At 36.6% G+C, this 22131-nt stretch overlaps 1 protein-coding gene across 1 annotated transcript in view; it reads left to right on the plus strand.

Annotated features, from left to right (window-relative positions):
- Positions 1–22131, plus strand: part of MAN1A2 (mannosidase alpha class 1A member 2) — a 203356-nt gene that overhangs the window by 176435 nt on the left and 4790 nt on the right. The window contains exons 10-12 of the mRNA XM_044672474.1: positions 1887–2106; positions 12162–12334; positions 17265–17380. Of these exons, the coding sequence (XP_044528409.1) occupies positions 1887–2106; positions 12162–12334; positions 17265–17380 (509 nt within the window). The remainder of the gene's footprint in view (positions 1–1886; positions 2107–12161; positions 12335–17264; positions 17381–22131) is intronic.

A 22131-nucleotide genomic window follows, 5' to 3' on the forward strand; every position in this document is an offset into this window, starting at 1 on the left:
CCCCCCCCCCCCCCCCGTCCAGATCTTTAGTCCAGTTGAGAAAGCAAGAAAAACAAAACTCTTGTTGCAAATGGATGTTGTTTGTACATAGTTTCTCCCCCCACCCCACTTGCATGGATCTTGAAAATGTCACTTAGACCAATTCATCATTGCCCTTACCTTGTATGGGCCCTGGAGACTGGATTTCTGACCCCATCACTATTGAAACTGCTGTCTTGACAATCATCATAGACTTCTTAATTGCTAAATCTCATTTCATTTTTCTTTAGTCCTCATCTTGTTTTAATTCTCTGTACCTTTACTGCCTTTCTGCATTTTCTCTCTTGGAGTCCCTGAGTGTTCTGTGCTTCTTTGCTCAATTCCATGTTCTCTTCTGAGCTATTTAATTTTTTCTGTTCCCTAGTTGAGGAACAAGATCCTAGATTCAGAATGGCAGGTGACTGAGTTCATCTAGTCTAACCTTTTCATTTTAATGATGAGGAACTTAATAATACCCAGAAACCCAAAGAGATTTGCCCAACTTCTATTAGGCAGAGAATAGAGTCAAGGCCTGACCAGCCCACTTTTCCCAGCTTCTTCCTGAAGCCCTGCTTTCTGCACATTCTCCCTCAGTGATTTCATGTGATTGCACAGCTTCAGCTATGATTTTTTTAAAGACGTTTCTCAGATCTAGCTCTGATCTCTCTTCTGAGTATGACACTGTTGTCTCCAATGGCCTGTGCCACAGCTGAGCCTCCTGCTTCTCTTTCCTAGTACCTGTTTTTCCCCTTGACTGTAACTTTTCTTCCAGTGACTACCAAGCATTCTACTGCATCTCTAATATGTAAAGTCTTAAATTTTAACTTTGAATCTTCCCTCTCTTTTAACTCTCATGTTTAAATAATCCATAATCAAGGAGGCCTTTTATTTCTAATACTCTGCTGTCTCTTGTAAGCCCAGTTAACAATCCCTCCTGACCACCTACCTGGACAATTGTAAATGCTTTCTAACAGGACTTTCCTCCTATATCTTTCCCCCCTTCTAATAAATTCTTTCTACTATTGCCAAACTAATCTTCCTATTTGGTCACATCATTCTTTTGCTTAAGAACTTTCATTGACTGCCTGTTGTTGTTCATTTGGTTCTGGCTCTTTAATTAAAGACACCAGAGGCCATAGCATGCCAGTGCTGTCCATGGGTTCTCTTGGCAAAGATTCTGGAGTGGTTTGTGATTTCATTCGCCAGTAGATTAAGGCAAACAAAGTTTAAGTGACTTGCCCAGGGAGGGTCACACAGCTAATACATATCTGAGACTTTATTTGAACTTGGGTCTTCCTGACTCCAGGCCCAGTTCTTTCTCCATTAAGCCATCTAGCAACTCCTATTGACTAAAATACAGACTCTTCCTTGATATTCAGAGTTTTCATAATCTGACACCAAATCGACCTTTCTGCAACCTTTTCCATACTGAACTACTACTTGATCTTCAAATGTGCTCTTTCTTTTTCCACTTCCTCCCCTTGTCTCATGATGTTACTGTGTCTGGAACAGCTTTCCTGCTCCTTTGTGCCTGTTAATCCTCTAAAGCTCAGTTTAACTCCTGACTCTTCATTCAAGGTTTCCTTGTCCCTGCCTAATGATAACACACTTTTATTCTTTGTACTTATTATTTTGTCAGATTCTTCTCTAATAGATTTTTTTGTGTATTTTGAATCATAGTTATCTGTGTTTATTCTACCTAAGGTTCTATAAGTTTGATGAAAGTGGGGGTTGTCTTATTTGAACATATCTTCTTTAGTGAGCTGCATATGAATATGAATTATTGTCATTATTTTTGTTCTCTGTATAGAATTGATTTGATCACTACTAATACATTTTTAGAAGCTCAAAAGCTATTCATTTTATAGGCCATAGAAAAGCATCTTATTAGAACATCCAATGGAGGCCTCACTTTTATTGGAGAATGGAAGAATGGACATTTGGAAAGGAAGATGGGTCATTTGACCTGCTTTGCTGGAGGAATGTTTGCATTGGGAGCAGATGGTTCCAGGAAGGATAAAGCTGGACATTATTTACAACTTGGAGCTGAAATTGCACATACATGTCATGAGTCATATGACAGAACGGGTAAGAAATTTCACTTATTTGGTTATTTACTATATAATAATCTTTATAATAAAAGTATTCCCAGAAAAACTGAAATACAATTATACTTTATTTTTATTTTTCAAATAGTGATAATATTCTGCAGTTGTGGTTCCACATTAGCTTTTTATAGTTGCTGCTATTGGGATTGGGATTTGATGAGGGGTCAATTTTCTAGATATGCTTGGAAAAATTTGCATTTATTTGAATCTTCACTGTATCAAATGTTTTTTACTTTTATAATTTAATTTTGAAAGAATGAATCACTATATAATAGGACAATCTGTAGCTCAGGTATTTTTTAAGTATTCTTGTCACTAATTCTATCATAATACATCCGATTCTCAATTATTATGAACTCAAGTAAGAGAATGGTCAGAAAGTACATTTTAAGGGGAGGTGTGCATAACATAAATCTATCTGAACCTAGCTTACTTGAATCTTTTTAGCATCCAAACTATTATTAACCTCTTCCTCCACAAAACCAAATCTGTTGAGAAATATCAAAACTAACTCGACATTAATTTTCTCACTTTGCCTTTGTCCATTTCTGAGAATAAGTAGTGGATTATTCAGAAGATATTAAGAGCTGATTTTTTTGTTGTTGTTGTTAATCCACCAATTGCTTTCTATCATTGCTAGTTCCTTTGATTAAAAAGAAACTCCCCAATCTTAGTATTAAAAACCATTCTACCTTAATTTTTGTACTGGCTCTTATTAAACTTTGGACAAATTTAATCTCTCCATCTTACTTTGCTTATCTCTTTTTTTTCTTTTCTAAAAACCCTTACTTTCTGTCTTAATATGAATTCTAAGACAGAAGAGCAGCATAGGCTATGTAATTGGGATTAGGTGACTTACCCAGGGTCACACAGCTAGGAAGTTTCTGAAACCAGATTTAAACCCAGGTCCTCCTGACTCCAAGCCTGGCACTCATCCACTCTGCTACCTAGCTGCCTCATTAGTTTGCTCATCTTTAAACAAATAGATTAAGATTAGATAAACAATTAGAAGTTATCAGATTCCAGTTACATGCTATGTACTGTGCTAGTCACTGGATCTCTAAGGTCTCTTCCAACCCTTGAAATGCCATCTCCCCATTAGAATGTTATTTCCTCCAAGGCAAGAATTTTGGTACTCCCCTCCTCCCCCCCCTTTTTTTTTATCCTTACTTTTTTTTTAAATCCTGGTGCTTAATAGTACATAGTAAACACTTAATAAATTCTTGTTAACTGACCGAACAGCTGATTTTTCTGAATCATTTAAGTCAAACACTAATGAAAATTCACAGTGGAGTAATTTGATAATTAATTCATGAAAAACTAAAGGTTAATAATTTCTGTTTAAGAATTTTATAAATTGAATTCATATTTTGGGATTGTTTTTGAAACACAAATATTATTCCAGAAATAGATTTTTATATTTATTCCTGGTGTGTGATTTCAATAAAATGTAGCTGGAATAACCATTTAGCCTCATATTTTGAGGTTAAAGCTGAAGGCCTTTTAATGACTAAGTGTTAAAGGTAATGAAGAAATTTCTCTCTTATAACTAAGTCAAAAATTCCATTTTACACAAAACACCATTAAACTAAAAGGAACTTGCTGAGATGTTACAGTACTATGTGCTTTCAGATGTTGTTTTACTATATAAATCAGTTATAAAAATTGTCATTGATTTGAGTTTGAAATAGAAAACAGTAACTAGCCATATTAGCATGCTGTATGGACATCTATGTTTCAACTACATATGGTCAATTCAGTGGCAAAAGACAACTATGTATAATACATTAAGTAACAGCTAACATACCCATTATAAAACTTTGATATGACAGTTATAGTAAGAGTGCTTATTGATAATCATCATTGTAAAATTACATCACTGTATTTTATATTTGAAAATTACACTGCTAGTTGTGATTTTATTTGCCTGTGTGAAATATATATTGATATAGAACCCTTCTCTACCATTGTGCACAAATGAATGTTGTTTTTGTAGCTATTATCCTTATAACTTGCCATTGTTGGACACACATCGCTGGTTCTTTTTTTCTGGCTTTTTGATTCATCCTTAATCCAAAACTTCTGGTCAACTAGATACATCCTACTTCTGATTGCTACACATTATATCCATGGTACATTTTTTGAAGCTATGTTTTAGTGCATCCTTAAAATGATTTTTTTGCCTTTCTTGTTTAAAGTTATGCCATCTCAACTCACAATGCAGTAGCTTCTTGAATATATATTATTTTCATCTATATTCTCTCTCCAGCCCAGCAGAATTGTATTGGGATGGATATCACCTAGGATACTTAAGATCATACTGTAGATTTACTGGGTAAAGTGATCAAAGAGACTGATTCTATTTCAGTTCTCTAATTGGCCTGTTGAGGAACTGAACCCTAGAGAGGTTAAGTAATTTGTCCAATATGATACAGGTATTTAAGTTAACAAAGCTGGAATGTATTAATATTCCTGCCCTGTTATTTCATATTCACTGGGTTTACTTATAGGTAACATTGCTGAAACTATTTGTGAGGCTGAACACATAGTCTTCGAGGTAGTAGTTCCAAATACCATTTACATAAGAGTTTAGGCCAATCTCTTCTTTTATATGCTTCCTATTTGTTCTGAAACATTGTTGCCAAATTCCATCTGTCATTCTTTCAAAGGACATACTTAAGTTATTCTGGGTTAGTTATAGAGTTTTATAAAAATGATGTGTGGTATTGAAATATTTTATATTCTGCTGTGTACCACCCCAAAAATCATTATCCCTCCATAATTTAATATCACAAAATTATGTAATTTCATATTAGGAATTTCATATCATGGGGATCAAGTTTCTCTGCTGCTTGTGCTAATTTTGGCCTGATAGTTAACATCAAGAAAACAGAGATTCTCAACCAGTCAGTAAGGTACTATCCATATGTAGATCCATCAATAGCAAATGGAGAAATTCTAAATGCTATGGATAAATTCACTTACCTTGGTGTGGTATACTTTCTGGAAATACACAACATTGATGATGAGGCTATTGTATACATTGCCTGGGTTAGCTTAGCTTTTGGGAGGCTCCTAAAGAAAGTATGAGAGAGAAATTAAGCTGTCTTCCAAACTGAAGGTCTATAGAGCCATTGTGCCAACCTCATTGTTGTCTACCTGGACAGTCTACCAGTGCCATACCAGAAAATTGAACCTCTTCCATTTGAATTGTCTTAGGAAGATTCTGAAAATCACCTAGCAAGATAAGGTACCAGACAATAAGATCCTTTCTTGAGCTGAACTGTCAAGTGTTCAGACTCTACTGGCCAAAAGACAATTGTACCAAGAACTCACAAAAGAGAAGAGCTCACACAGAGGTCAGAAAAGGTGATACCAGGACATTCTCAAGGCCTCTCTGAAGAACTTTGGTATCATTCGTGCATCTTGGAGACACTGGTCCAGGACCATCCAGTATGGAGTGCCCACATCAAAGAAGGTGCTGTTCAATGAGTAGAGCAGAACTCTTATCTGCTCCAAAGAAATGTGAGCAGTGGAAATCTAAAGACATCTCCACTCCAAATGTTTGTACAGATTGTTTGTACCTGGAATGTGGTGGTGCTTTCTGAGCTCTTTTTAGTTTGCTCAGCCACAGCCAGATGCACAGTATGTTGACCTCAGCAGCATGGTATCATTTTGGTCCCTTCAAGTATGACAGACAATGACCAGCCAGTTGTGTAGATGATTCTTGCTCAGGAAGCTTTGGGTGGACTGGATGACTTCAAACTCTTGAAACTCTATAATTTGAGTTCTTGCGCTAAAAACAATTCTCAGAGCCTGGAAAGCCCAGACTGAGCTAAGGGCCACTGAAGGATGACTAAGAACAAAAAAGAGATTTTAGCAGTTGGAGAGGGATAATGGAGACTGTAAAGAGGGAATGGCTGTGACTCTGATTAGCCAGGTGACGATAAGCAGCAATGATGGGCTGGTTGCGCCTCTTCTTAATTTTTATTTTGCATCTGTTTTCTCTGCCAAGGAAGATGGTCTTTGGACCAGGAAGGACAGAACAAAAATAATTAACAGGGAATGAATTAAAACTGAAGATAAGGGAAGAGATCAGATTTCTTAGCTGTTCTTGATGAGCTCAAGTTGCTAGGAGCCAGATATACTATACCCAGGAACTTGAAAGAGTTAGTCTACATAATTGACTAACTATTGTCAGTGATGCTAGGAAAATCATGGCATGTACAAGTGGTATTGCAAGACTGGAGGGAAAAAACAAAAAACAAATATTACTTGGATCCTAAAAAAAGGAGGATAATGGCACGAAAACTCTTGGCCATTTTTTGGTTGTGTTAAAAGACATGAGTTTTGGGGGCAGGTAGGTGGCTCAAGTGCTTTGAGAGCTAGGCAAGAGATGGAAAATCCTGGGTTCATATCAGGCCTTAGACACTTCCTAGCTTGCGACCCTGGACAAGTCATTTAAACTAGCCTAGCCCTTATCACTTCTGCCTAGGAATCAGGACACAGTAGTAATTCTGAGACCAAAGGTATGGGTTTAAAAAAAAGAGAAAGATGAGTTTTGAGAACCTCAAAAAAGAAGATTGTTATAACTAAAACAGCTTGTTTCGTGAAAGAAATCATGGCAAATTAACTTCCTCCTCCTTTCTTGACAGGGTATATATTGGTAGAGCATGGAAATTTTTTTGTCTTTGTGGACAAGGTTGAGGGATGAAAGCCTAGGTACAGGCTTTATAAAGATAGTTGGATTTGCCATTGTTTAGTGAACAAAGCTCAAAAAAGAATCATTATCTGAATATCAAGTTGAAGTAAGATCTTTAGTGGAGTACAGGTTCTTGCCCTTATGTTGTTGTTTTTTTAACCAATAATTTGATAGTATATATCTGATTAAGGCAATGATGTTTTCATATGGGATTTGAATTTCTGGACTATGGCTTAATACATAGGAATGATGTATTATAGCTATACCCCTAGCTAGGGATAGAATGTATCTAACAGGTTAGTTAAAATGTGTTTTTCTGATGACCTTCATGTTGATTTATATTCTTAATAGGAAAAGCAAACTGTATATAGTAGTTATTTGCAGTTTCATGTACAGTCCTTTTTTTGGCCTATTTTGTATATGAAAATACTTGTTCATTTTAGTTTTTTTAAGTTTTGAGTTGTTTTTTTCTTTAAGAATATTTTATAAGTTTAGCCAAAAAGACTTAAAACTTAAAAAGGAAAGGGGAGGGGAAAAGGGAATATATTTGCCAAACTAGATATCATGATATTGGAATTTGGATAGGAAAAAGTATAACATTTGGGACATTCAGAAGTTCACAGGAAACCAAAATCCAAGAAAGGAACCACTAGTGAAAACCTCTGGCCTCAAATGTTGATCCATAAATGCACAAAGTATAGGAAGGAAGCAAAATGAACTAGAGAGCTTAATTCAAGAGGGTCTTAACACTTACATGTAACTGATCTTTGGTAGAATGAGACCCCTATCTGGACTGTAACTCCGGAAAGGCAGAATTAATTAAAGAGAAACAGGATAAAGGAGAGTAGAAGATAGCATTGTATAGTGAAAAGATATACTTACTTGTATGAGGAAATCTAGGAACTAGAGAGGGAAAACATGGTAAAGAGTATTTGGAAACTGATCAATAGAAGAAGAAATAGAAGATAAATTTGTCATTGTGTCATGCTATGGGCCACCTGTAAAAAAAAGAAAAGAGAAAATAGATAAAGGGATCAGGAGACAGTTTACTAGAGTATTGATGATAGACTTCAAATTATCTAGATGTCTTTTGGAGTTCTTTCTCTGCTAAAAGGAGGGCAGCTAATAATTTCCTGGTTGTTCTTCAGTAATAATCTCATACTTCAAGAAGTAGAGGAATCTACAAGAAGAAATTCTAATCTAGGACTAACTGATCCTTACTGAGATCGAAGTGTTGCTTGCTGCAGTGGACATGCATTGGGGGAGGTGGGTACAGACATGATAGAGATGATCTCCATTCCCTTTTCAGGATTGTGATAGAGAATAGGAAAAAAAATTAGGTATCATATGACATTTTGAGTAGGCAGATTTCATAGGGTTAAGAATAGAATAGGAAGGATCCAATAGATTAAAGTTCTACAAGTGAAGTTATCCTGGAAGATAAGAAAAATTTTCAAGAATTAAATTCTTACTTTCTTAAAAAGGAGGAAAATGGAGAGTTGTGTAGACTAACATGCACAGTTAACTTAAATTTTTAAAAAGGCATATCAAAGATGGAAGCTAACAGAGGATGACAGCAAAAGCATGGCATAATACTGTAAACATAGGATTAGCAGCTGAAGGCTCAGAATGACCTACAACTGGTGTATGGAAGACAAAAAGGAATAGGGTTTTCTGCTACACTGGAAAATTTAAAAGTGGGGATCAGTAAAAGGGTTGAACCCTTCCTTGTGGTGACTAGGATGACACTATGAATAGAGAGAAGACAGAGCTCCTTAATCAGGCCTTATTTGCTTCTGATTCTATCTGGCAGAGGAAACAGAAACAAATTTCCTTATATGGATCTTCTCACTGTACAGTGCTATTTCTCTCCCCCTCACCTCCTTTATCTGTCCTATTTCTTTTAAATTAATTTTTCCCTTCCAGAGCCGTAGTCTAGTCATGGGTTTCATTCTACCAAGAATCAGTTACCTGCAAATGATAAGACTTCTTTACGTTAAGATCCCTAGTTCATTTTGTTTGTTTCCTATACTTCAATGCATTTCTGGATCAACATTTGAGGCTATAGGTTCTACTACTGGCTTCTTTCTTGGATTTGGTTTCCTATGAATTTCTGAACACGTTTTAACTGGAAAGCATAGGGACAAGTGGCTAATGGGCCATTTATTAAAAAGTGGCTATTTTACGTCTAGAAAAGAAAAGGAAGCAATGATTTTTTTAAAAAGTAACCAGATTTCCTCAAGAACAGTTGATCCAAAATGACTTTTTTTCTTTTTTTGATAGGGTTACCAATTTAGTAGGTAAGGGGAATGCTATAAAGTTTTAACTGGACTTTAAAGCAAAACTTATAGTTTTTTTTTTAAACCCTTGTACTTCGGTGTATTGTCTTATAGGTGGAAGATTGGTAAGGGTGGGCAATGGGGGTCAAGTGACTTGCCCAGGGTCACACAGCTGGGAAGTGGCTGAGGCCGGGTTTGAACCTAGGACCTCCGGTCTCTAGGCCTGACTCTCACTCCACTGAGCTACCCAGCTGCCCCCAAAACTTATAGTTTTAACAAAATCAGTTGGATTAAGAAGCAATTGAATGGCCAGACTCACAAGAGTCATGCTGAATATTTTTGGTGATGACTCGGGTAAAGGAACAGATGACATGCTTGTTCAGTTGATTAAGACATAAAACTGAGAAAGAGAACTAGCACACTGAATGCCAGTCAAAACCCCCAAAGGTTCTGACAGTCTAAAGCATTAGACTGAATCTAATACTTTCAGGAGGGAAAACTGTAATGTCTTCAGAAAATGACTTCCTAATTCCAAGATAGGAGAAGGGTGGTTAGCCTTAGATAACAGTTCTGAAAAGGTTCTGGGGTTTTAGTGGATTGTGAGCTCAGTGTGAGTCAGCAGTGTGGTGTCCCAGCCAAAAGTGCTAACCAGTTCAGGAGTAAAGAGGTGAGAGGGAAAACTACGTGGCTTAGTGACAGAGAGCCAGGCCTGCAGTTGGAAGGTCCTAGGTTCTAATCTGGCTGGGTGACCCTGGAGCACTTTACTCTGGTGGCCTAGTCCTTGCCATTCCTTTGTCCCAGGATGATATTAAGACAGAAGATAAAGGTTTTTTTTTTAAATATGATAAATAAAAAGGTGATAAACTTCTGTACTATGCCCTGGTTTGTTTGTTTTTTATTTAGGTATTTTTCTATGCTTACATGGTTCATGTTCTTTCCTTCTCCTTTTCCTTCCCCCCCTCCCAGAGCTGACAAGCAGTTCCACTGGGTTATACATGTATTATCATTCAATACCTATTTCCATATTATTCATTTGTACTATTCTCTGTTCAAGTTTTCTCCATAGTACTGTGTTCATTTCTGGGCCCATTTTAAGAAGGCCATGGTGTACCTATGTTCAGACTCCACAGGTTGGCATTTACAGCCCATTTATCTGTCAGCAGATAAGTTTTCCATCTTTATTTCATATTACTCTGTGTTACAGCCATTCTGATCTCCTTGCTTTTTTACTTTTCTGCAGGCTTTCCTCCTAGCACCCTCTCACTTGGTTAATCACTAAGCGTTTGTTATGCTGCTACTATGCGTCAGGCATTGTGCCTGACAAATACAAAAAGAAAAAATAAAATAGCTCCTGCCCTCCAGAAGCTTACATTCTTTGACAGATGTTAACACATATACACATAAGTACATATAAAATAAAAGGTAATTTGGTGAGCTAATGATTTGAGGGATTAAAATCTGATAGGACTACAACAGGTACCATTATGATGGTGACATCTGAGTTGAATACTAGTTATGAATTATACACTAGTAACCCTAAATAATTTTTTCCTAGAACAAAATTCTAGAATCTGTCATGAAAAGATAGTGAATATCTAGAATAAGTTGGTGCCTTGCAGATCCATGGCATTGTCACTTGACCTGCTGGTGTTACCTAAGGACATCTGGACCGTGATGTTCTCTCCTCCCTCCATCCCAATACTCCTAGAACTTCCTTAAATTATCCATCTGCCCTGTAAAAGACTTTTTATGTTGTCTCTCTCATTCGATTAAAGTGTATGTATACTCTTTAAAAGCAGAGACTATTCCTTTTTTTTTTTACTTCTGTTTCTAGCATGTAGGACAATGTTTGACACATTTTAAGTTTAATAAATGCATTTTAATTCATTCATTGAGGGCAACCAGGAATTATGACAATAAGGAGGGATTGCATTCTGGGCACAGAAAATAGTGTAGTACAGATGCACAAAGTTGGGAAAAGGAATACCATGTGTAAGGAAGAACAAGAAAGCTCAATTTTGGCTAGTCTGAGAATAAAGTATAAGAAGTATGGAAGGATAGGCTGGAAGCAGGTTGTAGAGAACATCACTTTCCTTACCAAAGGTTTCTATTTTGTCCTTGAGGTAATTGGGAACCACAAGTTTATTGAGCAGGAGAGTGACATTGTCAGACTATGTTTTAGAAATTTCTCTTTTGGTAGCTCTGTGGAAAATGCATTTGGAGAGGTGAGAGACACTAGAGGCAGGAAGACGAATGAGGTGACTCTTGCTATAGTCCAGATAAGTGGTGCTCAGAGCCTAACCCAGGATGGTGCCTGTGAGAGTAGAATGGAAGGGATAGATGTGATAGATGGGGATATGGTAGCAGCAGAATTAACAATACTTGGCAATTGACTGGATATGTGAGTTGAGTAAGAGTCAAGAATTAGGGGCAGCTGGGTAGCTCAGTGGATTGAGAGTCAGATCCAGAGATGGGAGGTCCTGGGTTCAAATCTTGCCTCAGACACTTCCTAGCTGTGTGACCCTGGGCAAGTCACTTAACCCCCATTGCCTAGCCCTTACCACTCTTCTGCCTTGGAACCAATATCCAGTATTGATTCTGAGATGGAAGGTAAGGGTTTAAAAAAAAAAAAGTCAAGAATGACTCTTTAAAGTTACAAATCAAGATGGCACTCCTGTTCTAAACTCTTTCCACTTAAAAACCCAAAACTCATGTTTTTCTTTTACATAGGGTGAATCAACCTAATACTATTTGGGAATAAAATAGAAAGTGTATTACATTTTTTCCAAAAGCATTACTGTACTTCTGTCATTTAGCACTGGGTTGGAGTACATTATTCAAGAGAAACCCAATATATAGTGTGTCTTAAAAGTCTTAGTTCATTTAAAAACTTTAATAGTTCTAAAATGAGAATCAAAAAGTAGATTTGTTTTCTGTTAAAGTCACATGTTTACAGTATCTCTCTACCTCATATTCAACAGCCTTCAAAAGGGGGGGGGGGAGTCCTAATAAAGAGTATTTGTTCATTTATCTTGTTTGTTTCTTTTGTTGCAGTGTTAAAACTGGGTCCTGAAGCATTCAAATTTGATGGTGGTGCAGAGGCCGTAGCGGTACGGCAGAATGAAAAGTATTACATCCTTCGCCCAGAAGTAATTGAAACTTACTGGTACATGTGGAGATTCACTCATGACCCCAAATACAGGCAATGGGGCTGGGAGGCAACAGAGGTGAGTGAAAAATTATTTCAGCCTTGGAGAACAAGGATAAAATGAAGTCTCCCTACAGTGAATTTTAATTTCCTGTTCTCTATTTTCCTGTTCTTTATTCAACATCTAAAAAGACCAATTTTTATTTAATAGTTCAAGGAACTGATGTGCCAGTATAGTAGAAGTGACTCTCACAGTGTTTTCCAGCACATTGGAAGTTGATCCTTTAAATTCATTTTACCCCCTTTTCTGATCACACCATTTTTTTTAAACCCTTGTACTTCGGTGTATTGTCTCATAGGTGGAAGATTGGTAAGGGTGGGCAATGGGGGTCAAGTGACTTGCCCAGGGTCACACAGCTGGGAAGTGTCTGAGGCCGGATTTGAACCTAGGACCTCCTGTCTCTAGGCCTGACTCTCAATCCACTGAGCTACCCAGCTGCCCCCGTGATCACACCATTTTTGTAGTGATTTTTCAATGATTATATTATCATTGGTATTTATAAATAAGCAGAATGAGATGTTATAAGGTCTTCTCAACCCCCTGACTTCAGGTAAAATAAATATAAAATGGATATAGTACATAAAGGATAGATAGAAAGATTTTAATAAGAATGTCCTTTGTTGCTTTTAGTACTAATATATGAAGTTCCCATCTTTCAAAAATTTTCTTCTTAAGTCATTAGTCTGAAACTCAGAATATATTTCTTCATTGCAATAGGACTCCAGAATCTTAAGTTATAATGCAATTGAAATATTAATACATTTCTAATTACCAATAAAACCAAAAGAGTAGTGTTGTATTTCAATCCAAGAACAGTTAAGGAAAAAACCTCTCCTCATTAGGATCCATTCCACCATAATACAAGGAAAACAACTCCAACTATGTGAGAAAAGAGAGAAGTAGAAAAGCAAAAGCTTCCCTAGTCATGGCAGTTCCCATTTGAAGTAGTTGGTGAGATCAGTCCTTATATTGTCTTTGTCTCAGACAGTCTTTGAAAATGGACACCCAGTTGGACTCAGAGTTGATTGAAAGGAAGAAGGGGGAGCATTGGTAAAGTTACACAGGGCTTTCAGTGATCCCAGGATCACTTGGAGGCTTTTCTAATTGGTAAATCTTGCTTTGAAATCATAGACGCACCAAAAAATTCATAAACAGAAGCTTACATAAAATATATTCCCCTACAACAGTTTAGGAAAATAGCATAAAAGAGTGATGCTTCTAATAATACACACACAGTCTTACGATTTTGTAATTTACTATTTGTTTAGCCAAAGGAAAGTGAAGTACTTTAATAAATTGATATCAATATTGCCTTTTGTATTTGATGCAAGTTTTGTAGCCTTAATACTGTCTTCATGTACTTGGTAGTCACTGTGTTTCCTTAACTCTTCTTTCTTCATTTTGCACAATTTCTCATACAATTTCCTGTCATTCTGAGAATTCTTCATACCATTCATTCCCTGTGGCACAGTAATATACCATATGGATCGATCTTCACCCTATCTTTGGGCACATGGTTTATTTCCTCTATTTTTTGATTTTGCAAATAACATTGCTATGAATGCTGTTGTATAGATGGGTCTATCTTTATCAGTAATCTCTTTGATACATGAACTTAGTATTAGGGTTGCTATACTATATTCTTCATTTTAGTACTGACTCTACTTTTGTCCAGATTATTGTTTTCAATAGCTGACTGTAGGTGATTGTTGCTAGAAATTTTCTAGGGATGCTACTTAGATGCTAATCATAGACTGTCATGATCTTATAAGAATCAAAACAACCACTTACAGTCATATGGTCAGTTTAAAAGTAGACCTTAGTGTGATAAAATAATGTTAGTTAAAAATTTTGTAAAAGACACATATGACCATAAAAGAAAGTGGCATTTGTTGATGATGAGAGGCAAAACATAACCTGAGTAATATCCACATGCTATTAAAAGGTGAGGGTATTTTCCAGTGAGTCTTCTATGGAGATTACAAAGTATGAAATCATGGAGGCATTCTCTTATATATATCTAGGCTTATGAAATTACAGATGCATGTTAGCCCAATTAGAAAAAAGTTGTTGCAATGGATGATATTTTGGGAGATGTCCAGCTATAGCAGGTTTTTTCAAAGTAAGAAGAAGACACTGGCCTCAAAAAGCTAGGAAATTTTGCATAATATGCATTTGTGTTAAGAACACTGTTATTAAATTTCTGTCTCTGTTACCTATTTTGGTATCAAATCCCTGCAGCTAACCCAGAACAGAACCATACAGTTTAACTCAATTCCCTCCTTCTAGTTCTACTTATAAGGATATTATTTTCACTCTCTTGTCCCCGTAGCTCAATAAGCTATATATCCCCATTATCAATTGACTAATTGCAGTATACTTATAGTCCTCTATCTGCTTAAGAACCTCCCGTTTAAAATGTCCCCTTTCTTTGCAACCAAGGAAGTCTTGATCTATACCTTGGAACCAACTTAACAGAGAACCATAGCAAGACATATGGTGACATAAATTATTTTTTCCCCTTTTTAAAAAATAAAAATCTTTTGTTTTGTATCATTTCATTTACATATATCCCTCCTCTGTTCCATAGACAGTAAGTTCTCTTTTATGACAAAGAAAAAAAAATGAATAGAAAAAATTAGTTTAGGAAAAACCAGCTAACCCATCAACCAAGTCCAGTGTTTGATTCAACATTGTATTTCCCTCCCTGCTGCAGTAAAAGTAGGGAAATTCAGTTCAGTCATTTTTCAGTGATGTCCAACTTTTCATGACTCCATGCATACAGAAAGATGACTTCAGGTCTAGAGTTCTATCTACTGCACCACTTTGCTTTCTCTAAAGGGAACTCTTTTCTAGGACCAAACTTCATGACCATTACAATTATATATATTTTTGTTTGCTTTATTCTTTTCATTTGTGAGGTGATAATACTTGTAATTTTCTGTAATATCTCAGTGCAGTGCTTTGTAAATAAGCTTGTACTCTTACACTCCACTGTTTTCCTTAGGAGGAAAGGAAAAGAGAAGAGAGCAAAACTTTTGACTGTTGTGAGACAGGGACTGTGCTAAGCACTGGCGATGTAAAGGAAGGCATAGGGGAGACAGCTTGCAAGCAACTATGGACAAACCAGTTATAGACAAAATAAATTGGAAATGCTCATCAGAAGGAAGTAAGAAATAGAAGGAATAAGGAAAGGTATCCTATAAAAGGTGAGATTTCCAGGGAAGCCAGGAGGTAGAGTGAAATAGGTAGATGGGAATAACAAGTAAACACAAGGGTGTTAAACACAAAAGGGACCACTCCCACAAACCCACAAGTGATAGGACACACCAGATAACCTACACAAGGGATGTAGGAAATAGGTAATGGGCAAAGTACACACTCAGCTTGTTAATGGCAGTTGACAGTTTACTGGTCACCAGCCTAGCCAGGGAAACTCAGATTTTGGAAGGTATCTAACGGTCGGCTCTTTCTTGGGGTAGAGGAAGACACAGGAAGAAAATAAAAACAGTTTAATAATGAGTTTTAGGATTGGAGATGGTAGGGAAAAGTCACACTAAAACTAGGTATCTATGGACAGTCTCCAGGGACTGGAAAGGTGGGACTTCAAACTCTACTTTGTGCTAACACAGGCTGTCAGGTCCAGCTTGGCATGTTAGAAGAGGAACTGGATATCTCACAACTGGATCCTCCTCAGCTCCAGCAATGATCTAAGGTTTTCCAGGAACACAGGTCCACAGCAAGTAAAATCCACAAAGAGATGAAGATAGGGAGCTGAACCAGCCTGGATGTCCACCATCCAGAGCTAAGTTCACTGCTTAAACCTGTACTTCCACAGGATAGATGTTTCTTATAGGAGACAAATCCATTTTCCTGGGCTCTTCACTGGAGACAATTAAAACCAGCATGAAACTGCCTCAGCCATACCAGAGTCCCTCTTGAGAAAAAGACTTCCTTCCTTCTCACTGTTCCATGATTGGAACTCTCCAGCATTTGCCTGACAGGCCTGGCTGCTACTTTTTACTAAATGTCTAAAATCCTAAATATTTATATTTATATCTTTTTATCCTACCTTATAAATTTGCCAATAAAAAGAGATAAGGGAGAGCATTCCCTCAGTCAGGAGATGGAATGTATTTTTTTGAGGAACAGAAAGGAAGGAAGCCAGGTTAACTGGATTAGAGAATATTTGTGGTATGTAAAGTGTAAGGAGACTAGAAGGGAGCAAGGGGCAGATAATGAAAGTTTGGGTTGGCAATCACAGAATTTGTAAGATCAATAAGAGGAATATTTGGAATTCTCAAAAACAAACAATTGAGTACTTCAGAATCACCAGTCTATTATGCAGTTGACATGCTAAATACAAATCATTTAAATTTATTCATTGAATATGTGTGAATGAATGAATGAAGTGGCTATTCTGTGTAGTAGATCATTATAATAAGCTTCAGAGATACACACAGAAAAGTCAGGCAGTCTCTCTTCTTGAGGTCCTCATTGCTCTTATGAGAGGGGCACTACAAATGAAGGCTTTCCACACATCAAATGTGTGGAAGCAAAAATTTCTGTTAGGCAGTACTCTGTGAGCAGTAGTCTTTAACATAAAATTGCTGAGATTTTACAGTGTTATTAGATTATGAATAGTTCAACCCTCCATGGGAAAGAAATCTCACCAAGTAATAGAGAAAGACCCTTCCATTTTGATTTTTAAGAATAGAAAGGTAGGGGATTTCTTTAAAATGTTAAAAGGCCTTGGGAAAGGCCTTTTCACAATAAGGAAAGTGCTTCAATTGAAGCTTTTCATGATCAAATTCTCCTTAATTAGAAATCCAATTTTCACCTATCAAATCTCAGTATATTATGATTTGCTAAAGTTCTCCCCTCCAGTCTTGAATTTTATGGAATTGTTTTGTTCTGTTTCTTTTATCCTCTTTCATTTCTGTCATAGGCTATTGAAAAGTATTGTCGAGTCAGAGGCGGATTTTCTGGGATCAAAGATGTATATTCTTCTGCTCCGGCATATGATGATGTACAGCAAAGCTTCTTCCTTGCTGAAACACTGAAGTAAGTAGATTTATTTTTATATGATTTTATTGTCAAGTAGTTTTATTGTATAATGTATCAATAGATGATCTATTATAATATATCATGTTTATGGATACAACAGTCATCATAGTATATGATAAACTCTTCTACAGATTTTAAATGAATTAAATTTAATATGGGATGAATATCCTGATTTTGATTGTTCTCTTTTGTAGCACAGGAATGTAACTTGGGAGTAATCTTTTCCAAAATGAGATTTTCTTATTTAACTTTTGATACCTAGAAATATTTTTGACTTTTCATAATGGAATGAACTTCAGATTTTCCATATTTCATTATCTTTCCCATTCTCAACTCCACTGTTATATATGCCTGCCATACATTTAATTATTTATTTTGTTTTCATGACAAATCAAGCATTTGACATAGAAGGTGTAAGGATTAAAAATGATAAAGGCTGATATTATGAGGGAAAAGAATATTTTGATTACCATGGCCATGTTGGGAAAAATATATACGACCACGCTTGGCTATTTCAAAAAATGCCGCCCGTCCTACCTCCTCCCATATTGTCTACATAGTCAAAAAGAGCATCTTAAGGCCGACCTCCGAATTTAAGCTGTGCTATACATTGGGGACGTCACCACGTCCAAAACCGGAAACCCATTGGATCACGGAAAATATAGTTTCAAAGTCCCCCACATGTCCACAGGAAGTTTGTCAAATACTTTTAAATGGGACCCCCAAAATTCCAAATAACAAAAAGGACAAGATATACACTTAAAATTCTTATTCCTGAAAATGCTTTCCATCTAAATATCTACACTACCTGAATTATTCTCAAAAATGGAGAAAGAAAAGTCTATTAAACTCCCTTTATACAATTAAATACAATCTTAATTCCTCAACCACAGGACAGTAAAGCAAGGAAAGAGAACTATAAGCAAATATCACTCATGAATATTACTCCAATATTAAAATTCCAGGTAAAATTCTGATTAAAAAAAAAGGCTTGAGAAATAATGGTTTTAAAATTATTCACTACGATCAATATGATGAATTCATACCACTGATAAAAAGACAATTTCAACATTAGGAAAACAAAATAATAGTCATCTAAAAAACAAAAACAGACTTAAACCAGGTGACTATAAGTACATATAGCATTTGATAAAATATAGTAATAACTTATGGTAGAAATCCTTACAAAGGCGGTTTTTCTTTAATACATCAAAAGTTAGCAATATTGTCATTGAGGAAGCAATAGATACTTAATAAATGAATAAGTCAAGGATATCTCCTTTACCTAAAATTATTTCAGATAATTCTAAAAATCTTAGCAATAGCAATAACCCACAAAAGAGAGAAAAGAAATTATAGGCTTAAATGTAGACAAAGAGTAAAATAAAGCTATCTTTATTTTCTAATATTATGTGATTTTCTTAGAAAACTGAGAGGATCAGCTAAGAAATTATTGAGACTATTAATTGTTAAAGTATAACAGGATGCAAAATAAATCCACAGAGCTCAATGATATGTAATATTCTTTTAGTTATAATTTTTTTGAAATCCAGGAGGAAATAATAGAAAGAGAACTCCCATATACTGTGTCAGCAACTGACTCTCCAGCTGAGCTGGTCGTTGGGGGTTGGTTGCTGGTAGTGTGCATTGGTGTTTAGTTGCTGGAATATAAAGGTGTGCCTGAGCTTACTGAGAGGGCTTTTGGCTTTAGCCTTTAAAGGCCTATTTTCCTCTGGGATCCCTAGAGAGCAGGAGGTTTCTGTCATAGGCAAGGATCTGCTGTCAGTTGGCTACTGACAGTTGGGCTGTTACAGAAAACTGATTGAAGGAGAGAGGGAGTGGTGGCTATCCATTATTTTAGGGAGTTAAGTAATTCGTGAATCATTTATAGCAGTGATGGGCAAACTACAGCCCATGGGCCAGATGTGGCCACCTGAAATGTTTTATCTGGCAGTGTGACATTATTCCTAATCCGAGGAATACAATGAGTAGGATACAATACAACGAAACCTTGAAAGAGTTGCCTTAGAAACAGACTGACAGATGATCATTTCCTTTCTTTTGGCCCCTTCTTTAAAAAGTTTGCCTGGGGCAGCTGGGTAGCTCAGTGGATTGAGAGCCAGGCCTAGAGACGGGGAGGTCCTGGGTTCAAGTCTGGCCTCAGACACTTCCCAGCTGTGTGACCCTGCGCAAGTCACTTGACCCCCATTGCCTACCCTTACCACTCTTCCACCTATAAGTCAATACACAGAAGTTAAGGGTTAAAAAAAAAAAAAAAAAGTTTGCCCATCACTGATTTATAGTATAGGTTAGATAGTGTAGATAGTATAGGTTAGATAGGTGTGGTGTTTGCCAGGCAAGAAGAAGCTGTCCTCAGAAGACAGAGGTAGTTATTAGGAATTTTAGCTAGTATGAGGAATTTTAGGTATATTTATAGGGTATAAGATTAGTAATCTCTCTTTCCTCTTTTCTATCTTTCCCTCCTTTACTATATCTTTTACTATCTCTATTTTAGTTTAATTAATTGTTAATTGTTAAAAGCTGCTAGAAGTTTTCTTTTCTCTGGCTTAAAGGGATAATATTAATTTATGACTCTACTATATTCTCATTAAAACTTAAATTATTAAAAGCTGCCCTCTTATTTTGTCAAAACCCCTATTTTAATCCTTAGAACTATAAATACAAAATCTATAAATTATGTGACAGTGAATCTTCCAACATACACTCAAGACAAATATAATTAGAAGCATACTTCAAGGAAATAATAATTTAAATATTTGAAGGTATTACCTTAAGAGTACTATAGAGATACAAAAATAATAATTAAATTTATTTGTAAAAACAAAAAGGTCTAGAACCTTAAGAGAAATGATGGGAAAAAAGTAGGAATGATGGTGGAGCACAACCAGGTTTTAAGCTATACTTTAAGCAGTAATCATCAAAGCTATTTGGTATTCATTAAAACTTAGAAACTAGATCAGTAAACACACAAAATAAAAATGCAGAACACTTGAGCTCAATTATTTAGTGTTGTGTTAAACTCAAGAACATGTTACTTGGAGAAGAATTCCCTTTCTTCTGTCTTCCAGTCTAGCATCTCCAACTAAATATCCTATAAACAAACACGTCCAAAACAGAACTCACTATCTGCAAATCTTCCCCTTGTCCCAACTTTCCTGTTTCCTTTGAGAGTACCACCATGCTGCCTATCAGTCATCCAGGTTCACAACTTAGGTGTCATCTTCAACTCATCATTCTCTCTTGCCCCTGTACCATCCTGGTACAGGCCTGCAATCGACTCACGCTTGGATGAAGCAATAGGTCCACTTGCCCCAAGTCTCTCCCTATTCCAATTCATCCTCCATTCAGCCATAAAAATGATTTTTCTTAAGTTTAATGCCATTACCTCCCTATTCAGTAAACTTCAGTGGCTTCCTACTGCTTTGAGAACTAGCTACCAAATCCTCTTTTGGCATTCAAAGCTTCTCCTATTTTTCCTTCTTACACCTTATTCCCTACTACATATTCTTCAGTCTAGTGACACTATCTTCCTGGCTATTCCATGAACAAAATTCTCCATGTCTTGACTCTTAGCATTTTCTCTGGCTATCTGCCATGCCTGGAATGCTCTCTCTTCTCAACTGCTTGCAGGCTTTCCTCACTTCCTTCAGATCCCAACTGAAATCCCATCTTTTACAAGAAGTTTTTCCCAATGCCTCAATTCTGCTATCTTCTCTCTATTTTTTTATGTTTATCCTGTGTATAGCTTAGTTGATGTATTTGTTTGCCTGTTTTCTCCTCCACTAGACTGGGAACTCCTTAAAAGCAGACTCTGTCTTTTCCCCCTTTTGTACCCCCAGTGCCTAGTACAGTGCTTGACACATAGGAGATGTTTTGTTTTTCAACTAATTGACACCCCTACCCCCACCCAATATCCTATCAGATGGAAAATCCTATAGGTCCTACCTACATATCTCACGTATGTGCCACTTTCTCTTTATGGCATTGCCATCGCCCTTGTATAAACCCTCATCACCTCCCACCTGGACTATTACAATGTCCTACCAATCATTCCTCTTTCCCACTGCAGTCCATTCTCCATTTGGTTGTCACATTGATTTTCCTAAAAGCACAGGTCTGGCCTTGTCACCCTCTCTCTCTCTATTCAGTAAAATCCAGTAGCTCTCTGCTTCCTACAGGTTCAAAAAGAACCTTTCAGCCCTTTTCTAACTTTACAGAATTTTTACACCACACTCTGCTTTATACCCTCTACAGTCTAGTGACACTGGTCTTCTTGCTGTTCTTTTCACATGGCACTCCAGCTTTCAACTCTAGCTGTTTTCATTCTCTGTCTTCCATGTCTGGAGCTTTGGCCTCCTTTATTTCCTGGCTTTTCTGGCTTCCTTCAGATTCTAGCTAATATCTCAGCTGCTGCAAGAAGCCTTTCCTGGACTTCCTTAATTATGCTAGTGTCTTCTCTCTAAGGCTGCTCTCATGTGTTCTGTCTGTACCCTGTTTGTTCCTAGTTGTTTTCATAGTCTCCCCATTAGACTCTGAACCCATGACAGCAGAAATTGTGATTTTTTTTTCCCTTTTTCTGTGTTCCCAGCACAGTAAAACTGGAGATTATAGACTATGTGTCCACCTTTGCAAAAAGGGAACCAGAGGTATTTATGCAGCATAAATAAATGTCAAGATGTACCAAACAGAAGTAAATGCATAAATGGACTCTGTAATTCTCAAAAAAG

Source organism: Gracilinanus agilis, chromosome 4 (assembly GCF_016433145.1).
Source record: "Gracilinanus agilis isolate LMUSP501 chromosome 4, AgileGrace, whole genome shotgun sequence".
NCBI classification, from domain to species: domain Eukaryota; kingdom Metazoa; phylum Chordata; class Mammalia; order Didelphimorphia; family Didelphidae; genus Gracilinanus; species Gracilinanus agilis.